At 39.8% G+C, this 15,676-nt stretch overlaps 1 protein-coding gene across 1 annotated transcript in view; it reads right to left on the bottom strand.

Moving 5' to 3' along the window:
• The window catches only part of LOC122800093 (serotransferrin-A-like), a 276,007-nt gene that overhangs the window by 28,772 nt on the left and 231,559 nt on the right, over positions 1-15,676 (bottom strand). Inside the window, exons 14-15 of the mRNA XM_044069617.1 lie at positions 6,997-7,058; positions 4,268-4,452 (exon numbers count right to left, since the gene is read on the bottom strand). Coding sequence (XP_043925552.1) covers positions 4,268-4,452; positions 6,997-7,058 — 247 coding nt within the window. The remainder of the gene's footprint in view (positions 1-4,267; positions 4,453-6,996; positions 7,059-15,676) is intronic.

Here is a 15,676-nt window from a genome sequence, read left to right as displayed (position 1 = left end):
CAATGTAGAAGGTCTTCCTAACTACTTTAGCAACATGGGTGTCGAATGACAGGCTGCTGTCAACCTGGGTCCCCAGGTCCCTGATAACTTCTTCTGTGCTCAGTGGGTTGCCACCTATATGGTAGCTAGGGGTAACCTTGTTTTTCCCGAAGGGTATGACTATGCATTTTTTGGCATTTAACTTTAGGCCATGGCTCTGGCACCAGTTATCCGTTTCTGTGAGACCCTTCTGAAGGATATCTGTGTCAGATGTTTTTTCGACTACGGCACCCAGTTTGCAGTCGTCTGCAAACTTTGTCAGCCATAACCCTCCTGTGTTTGCTTGTACTTCGGAAAAGTAGATGCCAAACAAGAGTGGGCCCAGGGCTGAGCCCTGTGGGACACCACTTGTGACAGGCTTTGAGTCTGACATGGCGCCAGCAACTCTGACCCTGTGGGTTCTGTCACTCAGCCAGTTTGCAACCCATCTTGTGATGTATGGGTTAACATTTAAGCTGATGAGTTTTTCAATGATACCCGAGTGGGGTATTGTATCGAAGGCCTTCGCCAGATCGAGGTAGGCTGTATGGACTGCCTTTCCCTCATCAATGGCCTTGGTGACTGTTTCGAAAAAGTCAACCAAGTTTAAAAGGCATGATTTGCCTTTGACAAAGCCAAACTGGGTTGGATCCAAAGTCTGCAAATTTCCTATGTCTTTATTTATGAGATCCATTATGATCCTCTCCATGGCTTTGCAGATAAGGCTTGTCAAGCTAATGGGCCGGTAATTTCCAGGGTCGGTGGAGGCACCGCCTTTGTGAAGTGGGACCACAGTCGCAGCGCCACTCCTGGAGTGCGTATCCAGAGGTGAGACTATGATTAAACAGCTGTCCTAACTGTGGGTTTAATTCCTCGTTGAGTTCGTGGTGCACACAGCCGGGGACACCATCAGGTCCCATGGATGCTGTGTTTTTTGCCTTGGAGAGAGCAGTTCTCACTTGGGCGTTAGAGATGTTTGGGGGGCTGCAATCATTTGGTATAGATATCTCTCCTTTTGGGGGGGAGGGGGGGGAGTTAGCACTGAACCTGTCAGCCAGTATGTTGGCAATGTCTGTAGGATCAGTAATCTTCACATCATTTTGAACTAATTCTGAGCATATCTGGGAGTTTCCTCCCAGGTTTCTAACATAGCTAAAGAAGGCCTTATGATTGTCTTTTGAGTTTTTAGCTATTTTTCTCTCAAAATTTATTTTGGATGATTTTATGAGAGCTCTTAGTTTTTTACTTATAGTGATCAAAGGTGTCTTACCTTTTAAGGATTTTGCTCTATCTTGTAGTAGCTTCCTCCTTTTGTTGTAGAGTTTGTTTATGGCTGGGGTCCACCAGACTGGACGCTTGCCTTTGGTACAAAGAGTCTTTGTTTTGCTTGGGATTGCCTTATCCATGCAGTCCTGCAGGTGCTGGTAGAAGGCATTTGTAAGTGATTCATCGGCTTGAGTACTGTTTTCCCGGCTCGGGGCCTTAAAGGAGACCACACTAGTCTTTAGAAGTGTGAAGTCGGCTTTCGAGAAGTTCTTTACTGTGGTCTTTTTTATTTCAGGTGGGGGTGGGATGAGGACCTCCAGCGAGATTAGTTTGTGATCTGATCTCACCAGTGAGGGGTATACTTCCAGTGTTGAACATTGTGCTCCCATGTTCGTGATGATGAGATCAAGTATGTTTTCTCCTCTTGTGGGGATGGTGACTAGTTGTTCCATGGCATTTGAGTTTATGAATTCCAGGAACTTTTGGGCTAGGGTGTTTGGGCTTGAGTAGTGTTCCCAGTCTATATTAGGGTAATTGAAGTCACCTAGTATGATGGTGTTTGGAGATACATTTATTCTCTCCAGTGTTTTCAGGAAAGCCATGTGAGGTTCCTGAGTTTGTGAGGGTGGCCTGTAACATGCTACAATTTGCAGAGCAGTCTTGCCTATGGTTAATTGCACCTGGATAGTCTCCGATGCATCGTGCGTTGCCACCAATCTTGAGGTGTGGGTGTCCTTGATGAATATGGATACCCCCCCTCCTTTCTTGGTATTGTCCGGATTTTGGGGCTGGAACACATGATATGAGGTAAAACCTGATAGTGCTGGGGTGCTCTCAGGAGCCTTGAACCAGGTTTCTGTCACAGCACAGACATCGATGTTCTCCATACTGAGAAGGGCCTCGAGTGCGTGCATTTTGAGATTGAGACTTCTGGTATTGAGCAGCATTACCCTTAGTTTTTTCCCTTTTTTGTGTTCTAGGGTGGTAGGTTTAGAATTTGAGCCTTGCCTAAAAAAGGCACTATGGGGGTGGCAAGAGCCTTTGCCAATATCCAGAATCCCAGGGGTGACAGGTGCAAGCCGTCCCTTGCGAAGCAGCGTGGCTTGTCCAGCATGTCATCCCAGGCAGACAGACATTGGATCCCCTTTGAATGACACCAGAGTTTAAGCCAATTGTTAAAGCTGATCATCTTATCTCTGTATTGTGGCATCATTCTTGGTGAAGGTAGGATACTGCTCAAGGTCAGGGTCATACCTGCCTGGGCTACATAATCAGAGAACTCCTCAATGTCTCTTTTCATGTAGTCCAAGGAGGTACGTCTCAGGTCGTTTACACCAGCGTGGACAATGACTGAGTCGTACTTGTACCTGCTGTTGAGAGACCTGAGTGCTTGTGTTATGTGGCGGATTCTAGCGCCCGACAGGCAGCTTACTGTGACCTTCTCTTTACTCAGTCTGGTGAGCGGGACGTCAGTGTGTCTGACTATGGAGTCACCAATGACTAGTGTGTCTGGCATTGTGTTTGGCCTCAAGGGCTGTGACTGTTTGACACTCTGACTGTGAGGTCTATGTGTTGCAGGTGTTGTGTTCTGAGGTGGTAGTTGTTTGGGTGTCTGCTTTGGTGGCCTCTGCTGTTTTGGTAGATTTTTGATCAGAGCCTCCGAGTATGTCTTTGTGTGTTTATGTGTATGATTTGAGGTTGTGATGGTACTATGTGAGACTGGGTCTATAGTGTGTGTGGTAACCTTTTCCTCCTGTCTGGTCTTGCCAGTCCTATGTTGAGAGAGCTCAGCCTCCAGTTTGGCCGTATAGTTGCATCTCTCGCATGTATTTGTGTTTTGTGGGAGGAGGAGAGGGTTGTCTGTGTACATGAGGCAATTGTAACATTGCCTCAATATTCCCAGGTCCACCAGCTGAGCAGGAGAGGACACTAGCAACTGATCCCTCAACATGCTAGAAGGAATAGACAAAAAAACTTTAAAAGAGATTCCGGGGGATGTGGGTGACCGAGAAATGGGGTTTTGCCTTTTTGGGGTACTATCTATAACAAGAGTGCTGTATCAGGGTGATAAGTACTGTAGGAGCAAGTGCTAGGTTTTACAGATAGAGTATAGTCTACTTGGAGTCAAGTAGAGATGATCTTTTTAGTTATAGGATACGCTGATTAGATCAGTAGTATAGTTCAAGGAAGGTAGTTTTAAGGGAAAATTTGAAGAGTGGACTTTAGGTAGCCCGAATAGTTTAAACCTGCTTAACCGCCGCTGCCCTAGTGTGCAACGGTGGCAACTAACGTTCAATGATCTGAGGCTCAAATCTGACCAGTATTTCTTGACTTCAAGAACAACGGTATTAAAATTTTACCTTAAGCAAAATTGTGTAGTATTGTTATTCTGCTTACTTTCTGTCTTTTGTGATAGCACTATTGATGACAATTCCCCATCCTTCAGTAAACATGGCCCTGCTATACAACTGTAATCTCTATCAGTGTTGTAAGAAAAATATTTGCAAATCCATGTTTATGAATTTTGGTTTGAAATAAAAAGAAGCAATTCTAGTGTATATTCAATAGAAAGGGTACTCTTCCAAATCAAATGAGTCAGCACTTGATCATATTTCAGAGGAGAAAAGACGCAGCTATCTTTTCCTTTCTACTGGGTATAGTAATGTTGAGCTGAGATGCTGTGAGATGTTGCTCATGATATATAAAAGAGAAAACCAATAAAAACTAAACAAAGTGATAAGAAATTTTACAACTTAAGAAAATGTTTTGGAAGACTATGTATAACAACTGAACACAAAGAAACATAATAAATTAATGACTTTCTATATACCCTTGCTTACTTTTTCATCAAAGAGTTTTTTTGGCATTTTGATTTCACCATCTTCCATCTTGAAAATGCAAAGAAATTGATTCAAATCTGCTTTTTTTGTGAGTACAAGGGCCAATTTTTGTAGTGTACTGGATGGCTCATCTACTTGCTTACCTGTTGACTTTTCAGGAAACTGGCAATCATATCTCGACTTTCTGGACGGGTGACCACAGCATGAGCAGGGACTTTTGCCAGATGACATCTGCGATATTGATCAACAGGGGCTGTGGTGTCATCAAGACACAGCAGTCTGAAATTTTCAGATTTCAGATCTTTTGCCCAATCTGGTCGGATTTCTCCTGTGAAAGTGAAAAACTAAATAAGCTAATCTATTGAAAACTTTCTTGTGCCTCACATGAACATTAAATATTTTTAATAGTACATATATGTCCAGCTCTTTGCTTATTCTAAGGCTAAACTATGGTATTGTTTTAAAATTAAAGGAACAGGCTTGTAATTTCTATACACTACCATGCAATGGAAGACATTCTAGAAAGGTGCATGGTTGCCTGAATGAATGGCACTCTGATGTTAGCAGATAATATGTTGTGCAATTTGCATATACTTTCATACAGCAAAGTACTCCATGTGGCTTTCAAAGACCCATAACAAAAACATGTTGGACAGGTACAATAATATCAGTTTTACACACAGTGGTGATTTTGTATTTTATAATAAGAAGGGATTTTGTCAAATCGCCTTATAGAAGTAACTACTTTTATTAGGTTTTGATCATACTGTCTTGCCACTCCACAATTCTCTAGTTTGATGTTCTGGTTCTGGGTTTCGTTCTTTTCTGGTTTCAATAAGCAGGATTTTCGCTATTATCATCTCGATCGTCTGTAATTTGACTATATGGGTCTTTGATATTATGACCCAGACCCTCTCAACCATATAGATTTATAATGAACTAATGCCAAAGTGTACCAGTGACAACATATAATTTTCTATTTGGAGCACCTACAGATTTTTGAATCTTACATGTGCTTACAAACACTGGTGATTAGCAGCTACATGGATGTGTCATTGATTTTGCAAGGCTGAAATCAGACTAAACTTCTTTATTCATCTGACTGGATTATCATACATATTAACATCAAACACACAGTATGGCTGTATTTAAAAAGATTAATCAGCTGTAACTGTCATATTTCAACAGGTATGCCTTTATTCCATTTCAACAGTAAGTATTAGTGCAATTTTCTTTCTAAAGATAGTTTGCAGACATCTATCAATTATTCTTGTTTTACATATATTTATTATCTGTTCCATCCCATATACCTCTCCTTTATTTCTTAATTATAAAATGAATCACAAAATACTGGTGAAGAGAGTCAAGCAGTTTAGTGGTCAAAGGTAACAACTGTTTTAATGCCCCTAATTACCCAATTAATTTGTGTAAGTTTTAAGCTGATGATAGGTAATATGGATGCTGTTTGCTGAGGGGTCTATATCACTTTGTAGAACACTTTCTTTGTTGAACCTTTATTCATAGAACTTTAAACATCAAACACCATTTCAGCGAATAGTTATATTGTTGAAACATTAACCTAGTGAAAGAAGCTGCTTGGCTATCAGAGTGATCGTAACAAAAACAGCATTATTTTAAACTCTGCAAGGTGGGGGGCTTCACCCCTCCCCACACCCACCTAATTATATATACCAACTCTGAGAACTAAATTCTTTGAGGAAAAGGACACATTTGTAACAACAGCCAACTAACTCCCTTTACTGGAGAAAACGTTTTGATGATGTAACTATTCACTGAAATGGTGTCCGATGGATAAAGTTTCATGAATAAATGTTCGACAAAGTATGTGTTCAACAAAATGATATAGACCCATATACTGAGTTATAGTTCATACTCTTGCTCAGCCCTTGCTTCTTACACTTTTGGAAGTTTAGAAATAAATACCTTTTCCATCTAGGGTTCCTCATTAATCCTGATCACTACGGTTCCCTATTAAAATCGCGAAGGTCCACTTACCCGAATACGGAAATGTCGTCGACACATATATATCGAACTGGAAAAACATCAATCTTCCTGAAGCACAAAATCTGAAATGTCGAATCATCATGGCTGGCCCTTCTGCGGTATAGCTCCGTAAGGTAAGTGTGCGATAGTTACGGACCTTAGGGTTAGGGTGCGGGTTAAGGTAAGTGCATAGATATTAATGTATGTAAGGTTTAGTGTAGGGTTAGAAATAGGGTTTTGTTAAGTGTATGTGTGTGGGTTATTTAGTTTGTTTGGGTATAGCTCTGTAAAGTAAGTGTGCGATAGTTACAGACCTTAGGGTTAGGGTGCGAGTTAAGGTAAGTGCATAGATAATAATGCATGTAAGGTTTAGTGTAGGGTTAGAAGTAGGGTTTTGTTAAGTGTATGTGTGGGGATTATATAGTTTGCTTGGGTATAGCTCCATAAGGTAAGTGTGCGATAGTTATGGACCTTAGGGTTAGGGTGCGGGTTAAGGTAAGTGCATAGATAGTAATGTATGTAAGGTTTAGTGTAGGGTTAGAAGTAGGGTTTTGGTTAGTGTATGAAGTGGTTTATTTATTTTGTTTGGGTAGGTAATATGTAGCGAGCGGTGGAGTTGGTCAACTATGACGGTTTGAGTTTTTGAATTTTGCAGTTTAGGACGTTTGGTGTATTCGCGGTTCGGGTAATATGTGTCAATGATTACGTATTTGGTCAGTAGGACTTCCGCGGTTCTAATATAGACCCGATCACTACACCTTATAGGTAAAATTTTGTTCCATAAGATATTCTATTGCAACATATCTGATTTGCATTTAAAATTCAAAATTCATAATTGCAAAACTATAAGTAAGAAAAGAAAGCATACCAGTGTTTTCAGAGAAAGTGGTGTGTTTAAAAAAGCCAACATCTCCTTTTTCAACAAGACATCTGAAAAAAAAATAGTAACTCTGTTTAGTAACATACAGTATATATAACATATAGAATATAAATATATATATATATATATATATATATATATATATATATATATATATATATATATATATACACACACACACAAAAATAAGTAATTTGTTTTATTTCATTTCATTTAGATTTCTTTTTCTTTTTTTCTCAGGACCTGGCATAGTTGATCATAGTTTGCTGAACATAACAATTTGTTCCAAACTAAGTTTCTGATCTTTTATATTAAAGACAGTGGAGATGGCATTGCTCTCCGGAGAAAGATTTGATTTAAATAGTTTTATGCTGATTTGAAATAAAGAGGTCAACTAACTTATATTCTTTTTCCAATACTTTTTTATTGTCTAACAGCACACTTACATTTCATAGCTTCACACATTCTAGCCAAGCAAACCCTACACCATGATTAATAGGTTCATAGGTTGGTACTAGCCTATCGGCCCTAGGGCCTATACAAGCCTAGCCATAACAATTCCCTGGCTATTTCTTCCCACACTATTTACCTCCCTGGACCCCTGTCTAGCAGGGCAACTGACATGATCCCCGGGGTGAATTTCCCATTTGAAATAGTTGCCAAGAGTAAACCAAGATGATGGTATAAACATTACAATTATGGTCTAATTAATAATCAAGAGTTAAAGAATTGAAGAATAATTTCCTGCCTTTGGATTGGGTAGAGATGGCTAAGTTAATTATTGGAATTTGTGATAATATGGAATTTCTATTTTATAACAGTGTAGCTGGAGCAACTTACTCTAGAACAGTGAATTGCAAAAGTAAATTCCTAGTACGGTGGAATTATAATTAGAATAGTTTATATAACAGGAAAAATAGGACTTCTTGTGTGTGCCATACATTTCCAAATAAGTTTAATAAAAGTAAGTTCAGGGTGAGAATCAAGGAATTATCCCTAAGCATAAAAAGGAAATAAGAAAATACAAAAACTTGTTTGTAAATGATTTTATATATATATATATATATATATATATATATATATATGTGTGTGTGTATATATATATATATATATATATATATATATATATATATATATATATATATAGTTATCAACTTTCAAAACTCCAAAAGTCATATGCCAGGACCATATGATAAAAGTTTTGAAACACTGAAGGTTTTGAATGGAGATCACTGTACAGCACAGAACAGGAAATTTACCACTTTCATCAGTGCAGTGCAATCTCAGAGTTTGTATAGTTAATTATCAGGGTGTGAGGGGGATTCAAGGGGCGGGGCTTTTCCCCATGTAAAAAACATTAATTTTTTGTTTTATTATTATTATGTTTTCAAAGTTTCAAAACTTTGATCATATGGTCTCGGCCATATGAATTTTAAATTAATGACCATGGGTCTCTCCCAGAAAAGAGTGGATTTATCTTTGCTGGTGAGGAGAAACAGCTACTGCAGGTCAATGAGTTAATATGCTGTGATTTCATTTAGAGGGGATTAGGAGTTTGACTAGCAGATGGATATAGTTGTGACAGTACTGCAAGCTTTGAAATGTGTTGGTAAAGTGGTACTGAATTACAGGACACAGCTTTCAGTTTATAAGCCAATACTTGTCCTCATCCTTAGCCATAGTTATGAGTTTTGTATACTGATTGAAAACATGAGCAAGCTGACCCAAACTAAAGACAGTTGTTGGCTGGTATGCTTATTTTTTATTTTATTTCTCCTTTCTTGACCAGTCCCGATGGACTAGTGGCCTCTTTTCAGGGAAGTCCTGTAGTGAAATTTATACTGTCAGGGGAAATGTGGCCAGGGCATTACCAAACTACCCCAAATGTTTTTGGTAGGTGCCATGGGATCATTTACATCCACCTGAGCTTTCACCAACTCAAGCAGATGGGACCTCTGTTTAATGTCTCATCCAAAGAATGTTGCACTCAAGAGTTAGCAAGCAACAAAGAATAACTTGCTCATCTACCTTTAATTCAGTCTGTTATATAGCAAGGCAACTAAACATCTACACTCGCCAAGTTAACTTTGCCTTAAACACCCAGCTTACTATAATGATAACTATATTTGTTCTTTTTATGTTGATTTAATACAGATGTGGGTGTAATGCACCTGGTGCCTTTCTCAGCACCAAGGTATTTTCATAGCAGACATTGTAGGAATTAGAATTTATTCCTCTTCTTCCAGCGTCAGCATAACTTTTATTTATTTATTTATTTATTTATTTATTTATTTATTTATTTCCAGTTTGATGACTGGGGATGGGAGAAAAGCTCCGTGTTACAAAGTTTAGATACAATATAGAAAAGAAGAACAGTTTACAAATATGTTTCATGCTACAGAGCAGGTGTAATTTCTTAGGTACAGACACAATATTATTAATGAACAATTTACAGTTACATTTCATTTTAGAGAGCAGGTGTAAATTCTTAGGTACATGGTACAAATTTGATATTTACAATATGTACATATGTGTGGTAGCCTATAGATCATAGCTAGAGAGGCTAGTAATCACAGCTGGAGAGGGGTTTAGAGGTGGAGAGAGAATTATAGCACTAGGTGGGGAGAATGCAGTTGCATTTCTGTTGGAGTAAAGGTAGGAATGTAACTGAGATTTAGAGTTTTCAAAGTTTGCAGAGGTCCTTAGAGAGGAAGGAAGAGAATTCAATGTTTTTGCTAAGGAAAAGGATAGCAGGAGTTGACCAGCAGGACGACTGGGTTTTCAGACACAGATTAGGTTTTGGTGAGTAGATCTGAGAGTTCTCTGAGGGGTGTAGGGGAGAAGGATCTTGCATAGAGCAGGGCACTTAGAGGGTTGAAAGATTAGTTTGTGGGCTGTGGTAATCTGAAGATAGTCTAGATGGTTGGAGAGTTCAAGCCAGTGTAACAAATTAAGGGCAATACAGTGATGGGAGGAGTATTTGGCTTTGGTGACAAATTTAGAAATCTTATTATAACAGACTTCCAATTTTGAAGTGAGTGTGGCAGATAAGTTAATTAATAGAGGAACGCCATACATTGGTGATGGGAGTAGATAGGTAGTGGCAAGCATTTGTCTGGTGGAAGGAGAGAGAAATTGGATGTTCCTGTATAGCATACCAAGTTTTATATGGATTTCCTTAATGTTTTGCTGGATGTGAGTGTCGAATTTCAGGTGTTCATTAATAGTGACCCCAAGTAGTTTGGCAAAGGGAACAACCGCTATAGTGGAGTTGTTTTTGCTAATGATTTGGAATGAGTTTTTTTTCAAGAGGGGAAGCTTTTGAGGGAGAGAATAATAGTATTTTGGATTTATTGGCATTTAGTGAGAGGTGATTCTGAAGCATCCAATTTTCAGTGGTGGAGAAAGCAGCTTGGGTCAGTGTCTGAAGCTCTGGGAGGTTGGTGGCACTGCAGATTAATGTGGAATCACCTGCATCTTGTACAATTTTTGTATTGGGTATGGCTTTGTGGAAATTATTAATAAAGATGTTAAACAGCATTGAACCGAGTATGGATCCTTGGGGAACCCCCAGTAGGGGTGGGAAGGAAGGTTGAGGTGCCTGTCCCCCATTTTACAGCTTGAGATCTATTGGAGAGGTAGCTAGAGAACCAGGATAAGGTATTCTGGGAAAGATTAAGGTTGGAGAGATGCTTTATGAGATTGGTGTGGGAGATGGTATCGAATGCCTTGGACAGATCTAGAAGAACAGTAGAAACTATTTTTTCAGAGTCCCAGGCAAGATTTATTGTCTCTAGGAAGGAGAGAAGTGCAGTGGTTGTACTATGGCCTGGACAGAAGCTGTGTTGGAGTGATTAGTTGGTTTTTGGCTAAGAATGGCATGAGCTGAATGTGAATGCATTTTTCTAGTAGTTTGGAAATTGGGGAGGGGATGGTTATAGGGCAGAAGTTGGAGATCTTATTGTTTTTGCCTCCTTTATGGAGAGGTAGAATGAAGGCAGTGCACCAGAATGAAGGCAGTGCACCATATTTTGGGAACATAAGATTCTAGCATGGGTCTATTGATTAGGATGCTAATGGGGAGAGCAATACCATCTGCGGCTATTTTCAGGAAGGAGGATGGAATATTGTCAGGGGCATTGGAGCAAGGTCTTAATTTGGAGAGCAATTTTTTTCATATAGGATGTTGAGATGGGTTTAAGGTTGAATACAGGTGGAGAGTTGGGGGCGGAGGGTGTTGTAGGCAGTGGTGACGAAAAGGTGGATTGAGGGGAGGGGTTATTGTTAGGGAAGGTTTTGGTCAGTTTAGCTATGGAGTTAGTGAAGAAGGAGTTGAATAGCGAGGCTATTTCAGGGTCAGATTTGCTGGTGTTAGGACAGGGGTTGCTTTTGGTACCTGGGATGAGAAGAGAATTAATGGAGTTCCAGAATTGTTTTGGGCTTTCAGATTGGTTAGATTGGAGTTTAATATAGTACGACATTTTGTCTCTGATGATTTGTTTTTTAGCAAGATTACGGAGTTGTTTATATTTAAGAAATGTTTCCGGCTGCTTGTTTTGATGGTATTTTTTCCAGGATTTGTCTCTTTGTAGCATAAGTTTTTTGGTATCTTTGGTTAGTCAAGGGGCGGACTTGGTTTTTACTCTTTTTGTTCTTGGTGGCGCTAGGGAGTTGAGGATGTTTAAGAAGGAGGAGTTGAAACATTCTACGGCATTATTTTTAGTGGGTTCCAATTTGTTTGTTTCAGGGAGTTAGAGAAGGTAGATGGGTCAAAGTTTGTGAGGTTATGTGTGTGGATGACTTGGTGTAGGTGAAGAGAGGAGTGGGAAGCTTGGTAGATAAATGCTGGCAAGTGGTCTCCTATAGGGTCAGGTGTGATGCCAGAGTTTAAGATTTTATTGGGATGGGAAGCTAGGATCCAGTCTAGTGTGGTACCTGGGGGGGGGGGGGTAGTTTTATTGGGCCTGGTGATGGAGTTAGTAATTTGTGTATAGTTAAATAGATTGACGAATATGGTGGGATTGGGGTTATTGATTTTATTCCAATTGATGTTTACGTCTCCAAGTATATAGTTCTCCTGCTTAATATTGGTTGAGGTCCAGAGGAGTATGTCCTCCAGAGTAGTGATGTTGTTACCAGGGGGGATATAGAGAGCAATGATACAAATGCTTTTGTGGTTATTTACTTTTAGCAGGCCTGTTACTAGTTCCGCATTATTGAATGTGGGGATAAGATTAGGGTATGGAGTGATGGGTAGTAGGCTAGAGTAGATTAAGTCTACCCCACCACCATTTCTGTTTGGGTGGTCATGTCTGAGGGACTGGAATCCAGGAGGAAGGATTTCAGAGTCACTAATGTGAGGTTTTAGCCAGGTTTCTGAAATTGCTACAATGTTGGGTTGGTTGTAGTTCACTCAGGCATGGAATTGGGTTACTTTATTTCTTAAACTTTGTGCATTAATGGTGAAGAATTTGAGGTATTTATGGCTAGCTTTATAGTTTGAGGTGGGGAGATTAGCAGTTCAGGTAGTGTTTGGTCCAGGATTTTGATGTATGTTTCGAGCTAAACAGAGGTAGTTGAGGAAGGGTAGTAGTATTTTTGATTTGGTGTTTAGTAGTTGTGGGAAGTAAAGTATTAGCTTAGGAGTGTAGTACTTAGTTGAGGGGGGAAATAATTTTATTTTGAAGTAGTGGAGTGGGTTGGGTTGAACTAGTGAGGTGGATATGTTGTGGAAGCATGTTTTTGAGTGAATAAGAAAGGAGGTTGGGAGTGGGGGGATAGGAAGGGTGGGTGAAGTAGGTTGTGGGAGTAGAAGGTAGTTAGATATAAAGGGAGTAAGACTAAAATGCAAATAGTTGGGGTGAGAATGGTTTGAGGTAGGAGTTCAGGCATGGTGGATTAGTGTAAAGATATAGTAGTGGGAGATAAATTAGGAAGTTAGGTGAGAGGGGAGGAGTGACTGAGATAGGCAGGTGGAGGAAAAGGGGGGTGGGGCTGTAGAGGAGGTGATTGGTTGATAGAGAGAAAAGGGGGTGGGGCTGTGGAGGTGGTGTTTGGTTGATAGAGAGAGGGAGGGGTTTAGGGTTCCAATAAAGGTAGGAGTACTGGGGTCGGGTGAGAATTGGGGGCAGGGTAGGGGAGCGGAGTGAGCCCATAGTGCGAATGGAGTGGGAAGAGCTAAAGAAAAGGTGGCTGGCTGAAACCAATCAGTCAGCTGAAGCAGAAAAGTGTGCTTTGTGAATGAAGTACAGGGACAGCAGGGGAAAATGAGGCTGAGGGGGAGTAAGGTGGTGAAATACAGCTCAAGTCAAGTCAAAGCAGGCCAGTGGGGCAAGTATGAATGGGAGTGGGAGATAGCTTGGAAGAGAAGGAAAATAGATTTAGGAAATCTTAATCAGTAAGTGGGAGTGCAGTGCCACCTAGTGGTGAAAATATATATGAGGTAGCATAGGAGGTAAGGTAGTTAAGGACTGCTGTAGGCTGCTTGGCAAGTGTGGGGTAAAGCACAGGCACCACAGTGGTGAGCAATAGTAAAAGACTGCAGTACATACACTTTATAGTTTGGTCACTATTGTCAAGTACTCTGGACTTCTCTTAGTTCAGCACTCTGTTTTATCCCTTGCTGTTCTCTCAGTGGTGTTTGAACCCACTGAGCCATTGCTGTTATATAACGACAATTACAGTTATTTGTCATAGTGTTATCCATCCATTAACAACACTCTTAGCATTTTATGTACTCCCTTTACTATCAGCTGTGGGTATACCTCTCAACCTCTGAACACATAGTATTGGTGTTTAAAACTCATAGCAGAAGGCCAGAAACAGGAACAATGTCTTATTTTTCCCTACACCTGTACAGGTACATGCCACTTAATGTCTGGGATAGGTTTTATCTCACAGAACATTAAGTAGAATGGATATTTAGTGAAAAACACCCTAAACTTTGTATTGTGCTTTGCTTAACGTCCATCTGTACAACAGCCATTCGCATTTACATCCACTTAGCACAGTATGGATGTAAATGTTGGATGTTGTGTGGAAGGACATCAAGTGGCATATATCTGCATACACTAGGACCTATATTGTTAGTGATACAGAATCACTGCACAAATATACTTTATTTAATAATGTATGTACTCATAAACAGGTCTGACCTCATGAGGAACATCAGTAAATCTAGGATAAGTAAAAGTAAATCTGGGGGCCTAAACCATATTAGTTGGGAAGTATGACTGTGGGAGCTTGCTGTTATATAATACCAGTGGTTTTGTAATTTAAATGTATCCCTCCCTCACACCCTATAAACATATCTTTCATCTGTCCTGATTTTTGCAAAATGTCCAGATTTATGCCTCTTAGTTTTGGTCTGTCATTTATAATTTGTAATTTTCTGGCAAATCAATGAGGACTGATGTCACTAAATAATAAGACATTTCAGTTTCAGACTTCATATCTTTCATAGTCCACGGTGGTGGTGCTGCGGTAGCATTGTCGCCTCACAGTAAGATGCTGACCGGTTCGACTCTCAGCTAGAGTGTCTTCTGCATGGAGACATGTGTGAATGGGTGTACCTTCGTTGAAGGTTGTGTGTTAAGTCTGGCAACTCAGCACATAAAAATCAACTGCCAATCATTAGCAGATCGGAGTTCTGCTGTGGTGACCCCTAACCGGGAAAAGCCGAAAGACACAACAACAACGTCATGTCCTTCATGTTAATGCAAAACCCTTTAGTATATTAATATTCTAAATTGAAAAGAGTACTATTTGAAAATTGTCCCAATTTTTGTGTCTTTGTCCCCCCATTATTTTTGGCTTTGTTCAGAATTCTTGTAATTACAGTTTGAGAAATATGCCTGAAATAGCAACTCAATGCCCTTCCAGAAGATTTCCAGTTCTGCAAAGTCACAGAATATGTGGCTCCAAGAACCCAGTCCTTTTACCAAATCTTCAGCATTTCAAGGAGATACTGGAGAACATATGTACCAGTTTTTGCCATGAGTAGAAATATCTGCATTACCATTTGTTGTAAAGCATTTGCTACTGCACTTGCAAACATTTTTCTGTATTTGGGAACCTTTCTCACGGTTTGCGAACTTATTTCCAAGGATTCCTGATACTGCACAAATTCTGCCTTTTGTTGTAAAGCATTTATTCCTGCACATGAGTTCACAACCAATTCATTTTACATTAAGAGGATTTGTCTGCACTCTGGTGAGAGCAGAGAGCTGGTTCAACCCATCCAAGTTGGGAAATGCTGGTGGAATGCTTATTTTGTGTTTATCTGATTGGCCTGAGGGCTTAACTGTGTAAAAGTCTTTCATCTTGCTGGTATAAAAGCCTTACATTTTTGTGAGACTGTGCTCATATACATTCAGAGCTTTCCTCTGCCTAGCTTGGACAACTGTGAATGTAAGTATTTTTTTGGCACTTGTTTTAACTATTTCAGTGCCATTAATTCATTCACTCCAGTGGAGCTCAGGAAGTTTGCACTGTAACTTCCAATGGGCAAAACCTAAGCCTTTTGACAAAATCGAATTGTCCTCAAATTTCAAACAAATGTTAATATTTCTGGAACCACATAGGTTATGAAAGAAGTATAAATGGCAAACTCTTCAGCACAAACTATTTTTATAGTGATATTATTTTTTAGGTTCTAGGTCTTAAACTG

This window comes from Protopterus annectens, chromosome 4.part0 (assembly GCF_019279795.1).
Source record: "Protopterus annectens isolate FY-2018-M chromosome 4.part0, PAN1.0, whole genome shotgun sequence".
NCBI lineage: Eukaryota > Metazoa > Chordata > Ceratodontiformes > Protopteridae > Protopterus > Protopterus annectens.
This window is presented reverse-complemented; position numbering and strand designations above follow the sequence as displayed.